The sequence below is a fragment of the Dendrobates tinctorius genome, unplaced genomic scaffold (assembly GCF_039654945.1).
Source record: "Dendrobates tinctorius isolate UK_male_01 unplaced genomic scaffold, ASM3965494v1 ptg000006l, whole genome shotgun sequence".
Classification (NCBI taxonomy): domain Eukaryota; kingdom Metazoa; phylum Chordata; class Amphibia; order Anura; family Dendrobatidae; genus Dendrobates; species Dendrobates tinctorius.
In genome coordinates, this window is record NW_027361674.1 from 4182229 (window position 1) to 4199180 (window position 16952).

At 43.4% G+C, this 16952-nt stretch overlaps 1 protein-coding gene across 1 annotated transcript in view; it reads left to right on the top strand.

Annotated features, from left to right (window-relative positions):
* KIF26A (kinesin family member 26A) overlaps positions 1-16952 on the top strand; it is a 171618-nt gene that overhangs the window by 1501 nt on the left and 153165 nt on the right. Inside the window, exon 2 of the mRNA XM_073570288.1 lies at positions 15315-15542. Within this exon, the coding sequence (XP_073426389.1) occupies positions 15315-15542 (228 nt within the window). The remainder of the gene's footprint in view (positions 1-15314; positions 15543-16952) is intronic.

Genomic DNA, 16952 nt, shown 5'->3' on the forward strand with positions numbered 1-16952 from the left:
TACCCATTGAGGGCTTCATCAGGGGGATTACTCATTGAGGGCTTCATCAGGAGAGTTACATCTTGAGGGTTTCATCAGGGGCTACTTATTGAGGGCTTCGTCAGGGGGTTACTTATTGAGGGCTTCATCAGGGGGGTTAATTATTGAAGGCTTCATCAGGGGCTACTTATTGAGGGCTTCATCAGGGGGTTACTTGTTGAGGGCTTCATCAGGGGGGTTAATTATTGAGTGATTTATCAGGGGCTACTTATTGAGGGCTTCATCAGTGGGTTACTTATTGAGGTCTTCATCGGGCAGTTACTTACTGAGGGCTTCATCAGGGGGTGCTTTTGGGGGCTTCATCAGGGAGGGTACTTATTGAGGGCTTTATTGGGGGTACTTTTCAGGGTTTCATAATGGGGTTTACTTCTTTGGGCTTCATCAAGTGGGTTAATTATTGAAGGCTTCGTCAGGGAGGTTACTTTTTCGGGCTTCATCAAGGAGGTTACTTTTGGTGAGGGGCTTCATCAGGGGGCACTTCTTGCGGCCAGCCCTGCAGAGAAACCCATGCTTGCCAAGAGTTAATAATCTATAGTCTGCATCTTTGACAGCAGCTTTCTAGAGGGATCTGACCAGGGCTGTTCCCCTAACATCAATCAGCCGCATTCGCTCTCTTAACTTTTCTCCGTTTTCTATTCTCCGGGGTGTCCTGGAGGAAAATATCCACTAAGGGCTAGCCTATTCTTATTACTGCAGTGGAGGAGTGTTGCATCGGGCACATTTATTGCATTTGACACTTACATGCAACTCTGTTTACCAACCTGCCTATACAAAGAGAAAAAGCAAGATCCAAAAATATAAATGTGGGTAAATGTTATGGAGGGAGCTTTTGTAGTCTAGGCATTGATTTTTCACCTTTTTGTGCATCTATTTGCAATTTGCACCGTATTTTTAACCTTAAGCTGCTGATCTAAATTCGCCCGCTTGGTGCACCTCGTGTATGCACTCAGCGTGAGATAAGTGAAGCAGAAGAGAGAGGTATTGGATGGAGAACAGATTAAAATTTAATAGCTCTGGCTAACCCCTTCAGTTCTGCCATAGCCTTTAGGGCATTGCAAGAGCAGGGCTGGAGTGTCTCATTATCCCTTTTAAAAATCTTTAAACTAGAGACACGTTCCGGTCCCATAGAGATCGACCATTAAATGTGCAAAAGTCGCTCAGTCTGCATGACCGTACGTATTTTATAGTGTACGACGATTGGTGCGTACGACTTCCAGCGAATAGTCGAAATAAAATGTTGGCGAATTTAAAGGTTTAATTGTCCATATAGACTGGAATGATTACCATAATGTAAACATAAGTCGCCCAATCGCAGCGAATCTCACAACTTGGGGACCGCTTATTGGTGACTGCTTTGTATATACAGCCCCCCCCTTTTTTGTACAGTATACATAATCGTTCCCCTCACCCGACAAAAAGGACACGTACCCCCGTGAGGATGCCTGCACCTGAATAATACATGCTAATCAAAACTTGAAGGAAGAGCCTCCAGCGTAATAATAGTATTTTTTTTAAAAACTAAAAATTTTATTATGCATAGTTAAAAATATAAGGAAAAAAATGGACAAAATGAAAAAAAGCAGACAGATGGGGTCTCTAATAGCCTGAAACCAACGCGTTTCGAACTAGATGGTCTTACTTGCGCACAAAGGGAGAGACAATGCGGCTTTAAAATAGCACAGGTGTATTATTTAGAGTGAAAGTATCAAGGGGACACAAATGTAATGACTCCAACAGACCGTGTAATGTGCGGAGCCGCCGCCGTCCCACTGAGATGGATTCAATCTGTAGGACAGATCACAATCTGTACGGTCCTCAGAGCGACGGGCGCCGTACAGGGCACATGCTGGGATGCTTTAATGTGGCACGGCCAGGACACGCTGCATTATACATGCACAAAATAATATAATGTCATCAAAACAATAAATAAAAAGTATCAATAATAGTAAATAATAAACATTGTAACATTCAGAATACAAACTTCCTGCCGGGACCCCACAAACCACTCTTTTTAGATTTGGAGGGTGGTGATCAGCAAACTTGAACCCATAGCTGTACCTCTGGAGTTACTGTGTGGCTAAACACAATCTACTGTTCTCTGTAGTCAGCCACCCCAGGCTGACAACAGTGAGGGATGCTATTGCCATCACTGATACATGTGGGAATGATTGTAGGCTTTGCACTCCTGTAAGTTATGCACTTGGCCGGGAAAGTTTCCTGAAAGGCACAGTTTTAAATATATTCATGGAGGAACCATTCTTAAGTATGTATAACGCTTTTAAAAATGTAGGGAGAGAGTGCAGATATGGTGGAAAGTGCGGCGTGAAAAGATGGCTTTCCCTGGGGTTAAACTAGAGACTGTCATCTTGTGTTAGTTTAAGAGAGAATCAGTGAGCATAAGGACACAGGGGGTGTCAGGGGATTGCTGGGAGAAGTTCTGCCTGTCACCAGTAGATGGCACTGCTGCTTCAGATACTGCTGCTCTCACTCTGCATAGAGGGGAGGAAGCAGCTACCATCAGGGAGGGCGAGCTGTACAGGAAAATAGGTAGCAAGTGGCGAAAAGTCACAGAGCTCCCAAATTCTGGCTATGTACATCATAATGATGGACAAAGTGGCTTTCTGGATATTATTAGACTATTATGAGTAAAGTGGAGCATTGTTACCATGTTCTCAGGAATTAGAGATCTATCGATCAAAGGGCCACACAGACAGCAAAAAGACCCTGTGCAAGAACAGTATATGGCTCCTTTGCAGTCCAATAGCTCATCACAACGCACAACTCCATCTGCTTTGGCAGTGGGATTACATCTTGGGTTACTGTTGTGCCTGCACTGGTTGCACCAATGTTATATCCGTTATAGCCCCTCTATCATCTATCCTCCCTGCATTGTCTATTGGAGTCTGATGTAGTCTAAAATCTAGGGGCTCAGGTTGTTCCTCCAACATATCTGCTCTATCTAATATCTATCTAACCCATATCTATCAATCTATCTATCTATAATCTATCCCATATCTATCTATCTATCTGTCTGTCTGTCTATCTATCCCATGTCTATCTATCTATCTATCTATCTATTTATCTATCCCATATCTATCTATCTTTCTATCTATCCCATATCTATCTTTCTATCTATCTATCTATCTATCTATCTATCTATCTATCTATCTATCTATCTATCCATCCCATATCTATATATCTATCTATCTATCTATCTATCCCATATCTATCTATCCCATATCTATCTATCTATCTATCTATCTATCTATCTATCCCATATCTATCTATATATCTATCCCGTATCTATCTGTCTATCCCATAACTATCTATCTATCCCATATCTATCTATCCCATATCTATCTATCTATCTATCTATCTTTCTATCTATCCCATATCTATCTATCCCATATCTATCTATATATCTATCTATCTATCCCGTATCTGTCCCATATCTAGGGTGGCACAGTGGCTCAGTGGATAGCACTGCAGCCTTGCAGCGCTGGGGTCCTGGGTTCAAATCCCACCAAGGACAACATCTGCAAGTTTGTATGTTCTCCCCGTGTTTGCATGGGATTCCTCCGGGCACTCTGGTTTCCTCCCATATTCCAAAGACATACTGATAGGGAATTTAGATTGTGAGCCCCATCAGGGACAGTGATGATAATGTGTGCAAAGCGCTGCGGAATATGTTAGCGCTATATAAAGATTATTATTATTGTCGATCTATATATCTTTCTATCCCATAACTATCTATCCTGTATCTATCTCTCTGTCTGTCTATCTATCCATCACACTCATGAAAAGAGAAAGCCTCACATCTTAGCCATTGTGTCACTTGCACTTTGATCATTGTTTCATTGTTGCGCGGTGTACGCTGTATTTATACGTCATCCACCTGTTTTGACAAGTTCTGATCTTGTCTGGTTCCAAAGGTAGAATTTCTGTTTTGTTCTCATGGAGTCACATAAAAGTATAAACACTGCTAGAAAATTCCATGCTAGGTCACGCTGTGACTCACGACTCTTGAGAAAACATAACGGATTCTCAAGGCCCCGTCACACATAGCAATCTCGCTAGCGAGATCGCTGCTGAGTCACAACTTTTGTGATGTAACAGCGATCTCACCAGCGAGATCGCTGTGTGTGACAGCGATCAGCGACCAGCCCCCCTGCCGGTATCGCTGATCGCTGCAAGAAACCTCTGGACATTTTTTTCGTCGCTGATCTCCCGCTGGCCAACACGCATCGCTGCGTGTGACAGGCGGGAGACCAGCGATCAGCTGTACTAGGATGTAAAAAATAATAAAAAAAATAAAAAATATTGTTATTCTCACCTTCCGATGTCCCGCGCAGCCTTCCCGCCTCTCTCCACGCTCCGGTCCCAGTAATCCTTTGCAAGAATGACCGCGAGATTTCGCGAGAGAACAGACGTCATCGCGGTCATTCTTGCAAAGGATTACTGGGACCGGAGCGTGGAGAGAGGCGGGAATGCTGCGTGGGACGTCGGAAGGTGTGACTAACAATATTCTTTATTTTAATTCTATTTTTGACATGAATATGGCATCAGCGCTAACGAACACAGCGACGCCGCACGCTCGGCATCGCTGTGCTAATCGCTGGTGAAGCTGTCTGTTTGACAGCTCACCAGCGATCACATAGCGATTCACCAGTGATCCTGACACCTTGATATCGATGTCGGGATCGCTGGTAAGTCGCTATGTGTGACTCCAGCTTCAGGTCTCTCCACATAATCACATTTACTGTGTGCATGGATGCAGTCTTCTGTTCCCTGTTATCAGCCATTTCAGGTTAGGAGGTAGAGGCTTTCCTACATTGATCATCACTGCTTTATCCGCCGTTTGGGGATGTCCGCGGGTTGCAGTCGGAGGCCGTACACTCATCGCCTGCCCTTGAGCATTTCCTTGCAGGGTGGTACTAAGGATGTGGCTTTGTCTTGTCTCTTGAATAAGGGATGACAAATTAACGAAACAGGCGGATCTTGCTGCTAGCTAATCAAATGTGAAAATGAGTGGTACAGGAAGGCAGGCGATGCTACGGGCAACGGCAGGTAGTGAGGTCCTGGCCATATGCTGTAAAACCACCTGCACTGCTGGAATCCCGCTCCTGCTGCGTCATAAAGGCCTAGCTTTATCTACTCACATTGGATTCTCATGTCTGGCTTTGGTTAAGGTGGATGAGTCTACTACAACCATCATTATTAATGTCGTCTACCCCCGATTCCCTGGATCCTTATGGGGGACTTATTCTCGCACTGGGTAAAATTAGCACTAAATTCTGTATATTAGTGTTAATGCTATTCAGGTAGCCATCATGGAACATACTCAGCTGGCAATATATAATATAGACTAGGCCTTATCATTAGGTGCATAACTTATTTCTCACCCATGGCAATTTGCAGGGCCATACTGTACCTCACTGCGTCTTGATTTTGGAATAATTTATCGTAATTGGACAACTTTTCAGCTAGCCTCCTTCTTTTGTCCATCTATTCAGGTTGTTAGGAAAGTTATGGCCTTCATGATACCCATGCAGCAGTATGGGGGGGTCGGTTATTTAGGGAGATAGGAAATCTTGGGGATAACTCATAGTCGAGGTGTCATTCCAAACATCAGAGGAAGGCAATGCAAATGCTGGGAATTACTGATCGGATTTTTTTTTTCTTGGGGGGGGGCAACTTGATGGATGAATGATCTATAGGAAGACCGATCTTGTGCAGAGCCTAGATAGGTTCCCCAGGGTCTTCTCCGCCGTTATCTTGATAGTAACAAGCCATCGGGTGTCTGGTCTTCCTCTACGCCTTGTTCCTTCTATTCTTCTGACCATGATGTCCTTTTCCAGTGATTGCTGTCGTCGTATGATGTGTTCAAAGTAGACAAGTCGTAGCTTGGTGATCCTTGCTTCCAGTGACATTTCTGGCTTGATTTGTTCCAAAATTGCTTTGCCATTCATGGTATTGACACCATGCTTTTCCAGCGCCACATTTCAAAGGCGTCAATTCTTCTTCTGTCTTGTGTCTTTATCGTCCAGGTTTCACATCCGTTTGTTACCATAGAAAAGACCAGACTATGTATGAGCTGTGTTCTCGTCGCCAGTGAAAGTATTCACACACAATATTTTACACAGTGGGGAAAACAAGCATTTGATAAAGTGCCGATTTTGCAAGTTTTCGCACCTACAAAGAATGGAGATGTCTGTAATTTTTATCGTAGGTACACTTCAGCTGTGAGAGACAGAATATTAAAAAAAAAATCAGAAAATCACATTGTATGATTTTTAAATAATAAAATTGCTCTTTATTACATGAAATAAGTATTTGATCACCTACCAACCAGCAAGAATTCTGGCTCTCACCGACCTGTTAGCTTTTCTTTAAGAAGCCCTCCTACTCTGCACTCATTACCTGTATTAACTGCACCTGTTTGAACTCATTACCTGTATAAAAGACACCTGTCCACACAATCAGACCCCAACCTCTCCACCATGGCCAAGACCAACGAGTTGTCTAAGGACACCAGGGACAAAATTGAAAACCTGCACAAGGCTATTATAGGCTACAGGACAAAAGGCAAGCAGCTTGGTGGGAAGGCAAAAACTGTTGGCACAATTATTACAAAATGAAATAAACACAAGATGACTCAGTCTGGGGCTCCATGCAAGATCTCACCTTGTAGGGTAATGATGTTTCTGAGAAAGGTAAGGAATCAGTCCAGGACTACATAGGAGGACCCGGTCAATGACCTGAAGAGAGCTGGGACCACAGTCACAAACATTACCTTAGTAGCACGCTATGCTGTCATGGATAAAAATGGTTTGGGGCACGAAAGGTCTTCCTGCTCACACCAGCAAATGTCCAGGCCCATTTTAAGTTCACCAATGACCATCTGGATGATCCAGAGGAGGCATGTGAGTCCATGTGGTCACACAAGAGCAAAATAGAACTTTTTGATATGATCTCTTCTATACATACTTTGGGGGTGCTTTTCTGCAAAGGGGACAGGACGACTGCACCGTATTGAAGGGAGGATGGATGGGGTTATGCACTGCAAGATTTTTGCTGACAACCTCTTTCCCTCACTAAAAGCATTGGAGATGGGTTGTGGCTGGGTCTTCCAGCATGACAATGAACTGAAACACACAACCAGGGCAACTAAGGAGTAGATACATAAGAAGCATTTCAAGGTCCTGAAGTGGCCTAGCCAGTCTTCAGACCTGAACCCAATCTTTGGAGAGAGCTGAAACTCAATGTTGCCCAGTGACAGCCCGGAACCTGAAAGATCTAGAGAAGATCTGCATGGAGGAGTGGGCCAAAATCCCTGCTGTGTACACAAACTTGGTCAAGAACTTCAGGAAATGTCTGACCTCAGAAATTGCAAACTAAGGTTTCTGTACCAAATATTAAGTTCTGTTTTTCTATTGTATCAAATACTTATTTCATGCAATAAAATACAAATTAAATATGCAAAAATCATACAATGTGATTTTCTGGTTTTTATTTTTATATTCTGCCTCTCACAGTTGAAGTGTACCTATGATAGAAATTACAGACCTCTCTATTCTTTGTAAGAGAGAAAACTTGCAAAATTGGCAGTGTATCAAATACTTATTTTCCCCACTGTATACACACAGACAAGTATACACACAGTATATATGTATGCAGGACATATTGACATACCCATGAGTTTTAAATATCTGTGACCCAATTTGTTTGGTTTTGATGGGATTGGGGTATGTCATAAACTGAATTTGGGGGAAATAGTGATAAACTGTATTGGAGCTTTCAAGGTAAGCCAACATATGAACGGTCTGTCTGGGTGGGCTTCATTACAATACAAAAGTGGAACTTGGAAAATATTGCCTCCACTGTAAAATCTGCAACAGAGGCCCAATTCCCATGTGCCATTTATAATATTGATGTCTTAAAGATGGGCCTGTACTTTTAAGAAGTGGTTGCATTTCTAATTTCTGCACTCAGTGGCGTAACTTGAGTTTTGTGGGCTACCAGAGCAAGATTTCCAATAGGGCCTCCAACTATTAATAGAATTGGTCATTTTCACCAAAACAAAGATTTTGGGCCCCTGCTAAGTTTTTATGGCCTGGGGGTAACTATGATCCCTGCACCCATTATAGTTACGCCCCTTCTGTGATTTGATCCTATCTCAGAACAAAGACTGTCCCTTGTAGGATCACCATCAGTTGTACAGATTCTATGTAGAGCTTGACCTTCTCTCCTGCATCCTCAATCATGTATGGTCTTTAGAGGAGACCTACTGCCATCTCTTCACTGGGTTATGAAGTTTTGTGATATCACAGATGGACAGTTTTTAGCTACTATTGACAAGGCTAACCCCAAAGGGTTGAGATAAAGTCTACTGTGCATGGAGGGCTTAGGTCTTGTAGGCAGAACTTAGACCCATGATTCTGAAACAGAATCATATGGCCATCAGCCATAGCGGGAGTGTGGCATTTGGCCTATGGGTAGGTGGAGTTTGATCTCCTTTTGGTATTCTCCTTCTTCTGTTAGATGACAGCCAGTCACTGGCACGCAAAGCTTCTTCATCATGGGAATCAACTTAGTGTTCCCCTTTCAAGCTATTTCAGTGAACTATTGGAAGTCAGATTTCCCTAAAGAGGTCATTGGCCACCACGGTAAATAAATTAGCTCGTACTCGGTCCCTCCGGATCCAGCTCGGGCTGTACACCGCTGCGCTCCGGTCAAAGAAACCAAAAACCTAAAAGTGGAAAACCCCCTTAAGGCTGCGTTGCTTTTACTTAGTCCAGATATATAAAGTATTATGGGATATTTGATAAATTTAGCATTTAACGCTTCGGTCTACAGATGATTTCACAACTTTTACTCCACTGCTTCTGAAGTGAGAATTGTGACTTTTTTGTGACTTTTTAAAAAGTTGTAATTCCTAAATCTCAGCTAAAACCTGTTTGACACCTACTTTATAAAAGAATTGAAAGCAGCGTGAAAATGCAAAAAATTTTACTTTTTGCAAAAAATGTGTTCCAAAACGTGGGATTTTTTTATGCTGGAAAACAGGTGCAAAATCCCCACTGTATATGTTCATGATTCTGTGCTAGGTATTGCACCGCCACTTATTTTTTTCTTTGGAAATTTTGTGCCCTGGACTCCCGTCACTGTCCCCACCCATGCTTTACCTCTGTTGGGCCCTAGCTTTCCTGGGGCCAGAAATGGAGTCACATGGACTGCTTGGAGGACACATTATTGAGAGGTCAGACACCATACCTGATCATTTACTTATTAGGCTTAGCTGCTGTCCACTAAATCTTTGAGCTTCTCAAAGATGCACACATCCAGTGGGTACTCCCAATGCTTTACAGCTAGCCTTGTTAGCACTGACTGGTCCATTTCTCAATAAAAATACATGAATTGGTGAGGTTGAGGTACTGGGGACAGTCACGGGCCAAATAAAGACCCCACACAACGCCATGTTGTCCCCTATGTGATATGATACATCCCTTGCTGCTCAGACTCCAGGACGTCCATAGCCTGATGCCGACCTCAGCTGTCGCCTACTACAGTTGCTCCATCTCAGATGCCACTTATAGAAATCCATCCGCCCCATCAGGAAGACACGAGCTGCTGAAACATCCTGTTCTCATGTGGTTAATAATGAAATCCAAGAGTCAAAAGTGAAGGAATAATGTGTGGAGAGGAGCAGGGAGCACTGCTCACATTACCTAATGCTGAGGGGTAACATGTCCCTGCTATAGAAGAGGGCCACTCTGAAAAGGGATTGAAAGGGTCACCACTAGCTGTAAAGTGGAGGGTATTTATCCGGCTCTAGGGGCCAAATTGTCACTTTAGGGGGTCAGAGGTGCAGATTGCTGAACTTAGATGTAAACTAAGCAAACTGTCAGCTGTGAGAAAGCAACAGCGTGTTATCGGTAGATAGATGTATCTAATACCCATCTATCACCTATCTATTTATCCCATATCTATCTTTCTACAGGACTTGCTTCTCACAAAATTAGAATATCATCAAAACGTTAATTTATTTCAGTTCCTCAGTACAAAAAGTGAAAGTCATATTATATAGAGTCATTACAAACAGAGTGATCTATTTCAAGTGTTTATTTCTGTTAATGTTGATGATTATGGCTTACAGCCAATGAAAATCCAAAAGTCATTATCTCAGTAAATTAGAATAATTAACAAAAAGCACCTGCAAAGGCTTCCTAAGGGTTTAAAAAGGTCCCTTAGTCTGTTTCAGTAGGCTCCACAATCATGGAGAAGACTGCTGACTTGACCGATGTCCAGAAGGCAGTCACTGACACACTCCACAAGGAAAGTAAATTTTGCATTTCATTTAGAAATCAAGGTCCCAGAGTCTGGAGGAAGAGTGGTGAGGCAATCCAATCTGCTGGAGGTCTAGTGTGAAGTTTCCACAATCTGTGATGGTTTGGGGAGCCATGCCATCTGCTGGTGTAGGTCCACTGTGTTTTATCATGACCAAAGTCAGTACGGCCGTCTACCAGGAAATTTTGGAGCACTTCATGCTTCCCTCTGACGACAAGCTTTTTGGAGATGGGAATTTCATTCTCCAGCAGGACTTGGCACCTGTCCACACTGCCAAAAGTGCCAATACCTGGTTTAAAAACAACAGTATCACTGTGCTTGATTGGCCAGCAAACTCGTTTGACCTTAACCACATAGAGAATCTATGGGGTATTGTCAGGAGGAAGATGAGAGACACCAGACCCAACAATGCAGACGAGCTGAAGGCTGCTATCAAAGCAACCTGCGCTTCCATAACACCTCAGCAGTGCAACAGGCTGATTGCCTCCATGCCACGCCGCATTGATGCAGTAATTGATGCAAAAGGAGCCCCGACCAAGTACTGAGTGCATTTACTGAACATACAGTAGGCCAACATTTCGGATTTTACAATCATTTTTCAAGGTGGTGTTATAAAGTATTTTAATTTACTGAGATAATGACTTTTGGGTTTTCATTGGCTGTAAGCCATAATCATCAACATTAGTAGAAATAAACACATGAAATAGATCACTCTGTAATGACTCTATATAATATATAAGTTTCACTTTTTGTATTGAAGAACTGAAATAAATTAACTTTTTGATGATATTCTAATTTTGTGAGAAGCACCTGTATCTGTCATAGAAAAGAATAAAGCAGCACTAGTAATAGATTGCAGAGTGCACACCTTCAGTAGATTTCCAAAGACCCCATAAATAATTACACCCCCCACCCCCCCAAAAAAAGAAGTAACAAGTAAATATCTATCCCATGCCCACCTATCACGTGACTATCTGCCTCATGTCTGTGTATCTCATACCTGTCTCTCATATTGATCTATATCTATTTCTTCATTCTCACATCTATACCTTTTGCATCTATCTCACATCTGTCTATCCATTGCATCTATCCACTTATCTCAGGGTCTCGCTCTCTCTGTCTTATGATTGTCTACCATCTCTCTCTATATTCCTTCTATCCACCCACCCATCCATCTAGTAGAAGGGTGCACAACCTGCACCCCAGGGGCCACATGCGCCCCCCCAGCCGCCCCTGACTCCTCTGCGTCCAGTAATTCTGTGGGGATAGCAACACAAATTATATTGCTATCCGGTCTATTACATAGGGGAGCAGAGGACCCTCTTTTTTAACAATAGAGAAAGTTCCAGAAATGGATCCCCTAATAATAAATGATGGCATATATAGCAGAGTCGATACATACCTCTTATTGGAATACCCTTCATATTTTATGCAGTGCTATCCCAAAACTTGGCGCCCCGACCAAAATAAGTTTGTGCACCCCTTATTAGTATGTAGGTCATCTCTGTCCTTACTACCTACGGTACATCTTATGTCTTATATCTATATATATATATATATATATATATATATATATATATATATATATATATATATGCACCTTACAGATCAGGATTTGTGCTTCTGCAACAAAATCAGTGAATTCTCCCTGGACATATAAATCTATCCAACTTCTGAGCTGTCAGGTCCGCGGCCCTATGTCAGGGGACACTTTGGAGGTTTTCCTGGATGGTCTAGAGACGAGGATGAACTGTTCTGTAAATGCTGCTAGGTGTGTACAGCGTGTCTAACCTAACGGGGTCATGTATCTGCAGAAAGATATATTTCGTGTTGGGGTATACTCACACATTGAAGCCAAATCTTAGTATAGCCCTAAAATTATTGTAAAATTTAAGGAAAATTGCAGTATAATTGTGAAAAAAATAGGATTTTACCCACATTTTTTGTAAGTGCAGCAATAAACCACAACATGACCACATCATGTGCGATGGGGTATCTCTAAGATAAGAGGATGGGGGTCTTCCAATATTATTAAGGGCACCGCCATGGCGCTACCAGCATCGCTGGAAAAGCATACGCACTGTATTCGGATTGAGAGCAAATTATAAATGATCACAGAAAGGAGCCATCCTTCAAGGGCTTGTCTCGTGATGTTCTCCAGGCTTCCTGCTTGATTGACAGTTCGGACCAGTGTCATTGCTGTGCTGCTGGCCCCAACCGTGTGCTCTCTGATGCCACTACTATAGGAGGCAGCTTTGGCCCCACAGTGTCAGAAGTACAGTGGCACTAAAACTGTTTGGGATTGAGAGCTAACAGTGCGCTTTCTTTCGGAAAGAGCTTGTAAGCACTGCCCATATTTGGCCGCTGCTGCTTGGCTGCAGTGGTGGTCGATAACCTAGACAACAAGCAGTAAAAATTAAAATTAAAAAAACCTTTCATTCGGAGAGGTTTTTTTAATGACAAGTAAATTGCTAAACTGATTGTTTTTCTCAGGCAAGAACATGGGAATAACCCTTAAAATCTCCATAGCCACCATGCGAAGTCTTTAAAGGGAATCTGTCAGTAGGATCACCCCTTCTAAGCTGTCTATATGGGCATGTGGGTCATAGGAAGCTGAATAAAATGATACCTTGATATCTGTGATCCGATGTCTTATTCCAGAGAAATCCACGCATTTCCTAATATGTAAATGAGCTTCTAAGATCTCTGGGCTGCACTTAGACCTCCCTGAGAATCTGCCTCCGGGGCTTACTATGTATGAAAGATGTTACCAGTGAGAGACATGTAATGACTGACAGCTCTTCTTATCTGGTAAGATAAGCTTTGATGCTCATGCAGATCTGACTTGCCCATAGATCTTAACAGCTCATTTACATATTAAGAAAAGATGGGATGGCAGCTTTCAAGCAATCATGTTATTTGGATTCCTACGACCTACGTGCCCATACAGACGGCTGAGGAGTTCTGATCCTACTGACAGATGCCCTTTAAGTGGGTCAGCCACCTGCCATGCCCATTCCTTGTTACATGGACTATTGTTCCATTCTCTATACAATTGTATATTACAATGGAAACCTTCTGAGTAAGGGTGTAGCATAAAGTTACCAGAGCCTGCTAGCACAGTGTGGTCCTGGGGTCCTCTGCCTGCGGGCAGTGGGGCACTGGGTGGGAATCCTGCGGGACCCTCGTGTCTGTGGGAAAGCTGCTCAGTGTCGCCCCTCCTCCCTGACTCACTAGTGTGGCCAGGCCAGAGCTGCTGACGGGAGGCTGCTCCCCTCACACCGTCACATTGTCAGGCCGTGTGATTCCTGGGAAGGCAGCAGCATGGAAGATGGCAAAATCACCTAGCAGGAGATGCGACTGAGCTGCTCGGTGGCGCACACAAGGAAAGCCCACCACAACCATGGTCCCTGTGCTGGGCAGGGCCGGCCATGCCAACCACACGGGGCTGGGGGTAAGTTGGGAAAACTCTGCCATTGCCCTGCTTCACAGGGATGAGGAATACAAAGCGGAGGCTGAGTTACCTCAGTGCTGCACATATATGTGGGTGTACAGTATATGCAGGCAACATTACTTGTACTATCACTAATAATATATCCTAAAATAATTCATATATATATATACACACACTGGGCATAGAGAGAATGACCGGCGCTACTAGTATACTGATGTGGCCCGGGGGATGTAATTCTAGGGAAGTTACTACTACAACTATATGTCCAGTAACTACATACAATATTAGAAGTGACATTACTGCTCATATTGCCAGTATCCATGTGTATGTAGGGCTGGAAAAAGTTTCAGAATAACCTACAACTGTGACAGCAACTGGTAGCGAAAGGGAGAAATTCTGCTACAGTGATACAGACATATGTATATATATAATTATATACACACATACATATATAAAATATGTATATATATGTAACAATAGCACAAGTCATTCTCATTTCCTAACATACAAAGATTATACACACACACACGTGGCACTAGAAAACGTGTCACAAATACTACTACATGTATAATAATATTGGAAGAAGTGCTCCTACTTCTAGTACCAGTATCTGCACATGTGGCACTGGGGAAAGACTCATAGATTTTGCTACAACTTCTGCAAGTTTGCAAGTACTACAAGTGCAAGCATTATATTAGAGGAAGCACTCCGGGTATGTGCACACGCTGCGGATTCTGCTGCGTTGTACAGTACCTTTATTTCCTATGGAAATTAAAAAACGCTGTGCACATGCTGCGGATTTTTCCGCGCGGTTTTGCTGCGGTTTACAATCCGCAGCATGTCAATTGTTTGGTGCAGAAATGCTGCAGTTTCACACCTCATCTATTATGAGGTGTAAAACCGCAGATAAACCACAGGACTTTTGTCCTGCGGATTTACCTGCGGTTTTCTCTACAAAATCCGCACACTAAAAAAACTACGTGTGCACATAGCCTGCTGCTTTACCAATACGTGGAACTGGAAAACCAGGCTATTACAACCACTATGCACACAGATTCCGTAGCACTAGAAGCCCCACTACTATGTATGTGCTTGGGGGGGGGTCATATGTAGCACTGGGAAAAGTTCTTCTAATTGTCTTATTACTGGGATAAGTGCTATCTCTGCTGTTTGTACTCCTCTATGAACACTCTTCTACTTGCTACAAAATCAAGTCTAGATTTTTGCATGAAGCATTGGAAGCACTGCTATTATATAAAGAATAGGGAGAAGTACCGCCATTACATGTGTATATCTAGCAGCAATGGATATCTGTTGAGGGGTCACTATGACCAATGTGGTTTTCTGGTTGACGGACGTTTGAGTATGTAATGAGTTTGAGTATTTAATGACCGTTCTGAGGAGAGCAGATGACCTAGTGACGCTACACTGATGGATGGATTTTTTAACAGCTCTGTCTGCTCTCCCTCCTCAGGTTGCAGACAGGTTCCCTGGCAGAGAAGTCCCACCACCCAGGAAAAGGTTGCAGTCAGCAGATGAAGCTCTTCAAGGCAGCCGTCCTTCCCCTGAGGGAGCTGGGGCAGCCGCTGTGTCTGAGCTGTCAGAGGGACCTGGGGTAGGAAAATGGTGCCCTTACTGTCAAGCAAAGCTGGCTGAACTGAAGAAGCAAGCCCTCAAATTGGCGGTCCCTGGCTCCATAATGGTAAGAGCGCCTTTGATAACGCCTCTTCTAGTTTACAGTCATTGATAAAGCTTGACGCTTAAAGGGATGTCAGATGCTTTTGCACTAAGAATAGCGCCACTCTTGTACCTAGGCTGCGTCTGGTATTGCAGCTTATACCCGTTCAAGTAAGTAGAGCTTATTAATTTAAGACCCTGCTAACTGCGCTAGTGATTGGTTCTCAATGCAGGATTATCTGAGCCCAGAACTGTTGTAATGTCTTCATTTGCTTTTGGAAAAAAAGGGTTAATTCTAAGCATTCGCGCACTGATGAAGGCTCTAGGATCGTGTCTGTGCAGATCTTTAGGATGGTGCTTCGCTAGAAATAGGACAGGTGTTAGTTGTTGCTTTCTTCCGGTCTGTGTTTGGGTTAGTCGGTAATTGGAATGCTGCGCCTTACTGCCACCTAGCACAGTCTATGAGGGTCCGAAACTCACATTGTTATTTTTAACTTTTCTCTTTGGACAAACTTTCAATAATGATGGCGCAAGTTTTCCAAAAGCGCTGAAAATGTCCAGATTGCCAGTTCTTTATATCTTATAGTGCAAAGTGCTCAGCCATTGGTTCCGATCCAACCAGCGCAGGATCTACGTGCACTTTTTATATTCTGCCTGTATATCTTAAAGGATTTGTCCAGGGCTATTTTATTTACCATAGGCCTAAGAACTAATGGGCAGGTAGTTTCTAACTACCTGCCAGTTGTGCCCAGCCCCGATCTCTGTTGGCACAGAGCAATTACAGATCACTCCTGTCGGCAGAGCAGCAACTTCTCATCCCCTCTGCTCTGCTGACAGGGCAGACTGCTGAGGTCATGCTGATTGACAGCCGAATTCCCGCAGCCTAACTGCTTGGAGCCGCTTGTCAATCAGCATGATGTAGACAGTCACGCCCCATCAACAGAGCAGCCCAGAAGAGCAAGAGCTGCCCTGTTGATTTGGAGCATTGGAATTGCCGGCAGAAGCCGTTTATGACCTCTCAGAGCCTCCTCCAGGTACAACAGGCAGGTTGTTGCCTCAGTTAGCAACTAGTGATGAGCGAACGTGCTCGAATAAGGTGTTATCGGAGCATGCTCGGGTGCTAACCGAGTCTTCGGCGTTCTCGAAAAATATGATCGAGTCCCCGCGGCTGCATGTCTCGCGGCCGTTCGACAGGCGCAACACATGCAGGGATTGCATGTTTGATCCTGGCATGTGTTGTGGCTGTCGTACAGCCGCGAGGACTCGAACATATTTTTCGAGCACACCAAAGTGACTTGGTTAGCATCCGAGCATGTTTGCTCATCACTATGAGCAACTACCTGTTTGTCAGTTTTTAGTCCCATAAAAATTCCTGGATAACGCCTTTTTAAATGGTTTTCTACTAGAGTCGAGAAAAAAATGTGCATGATCCTGG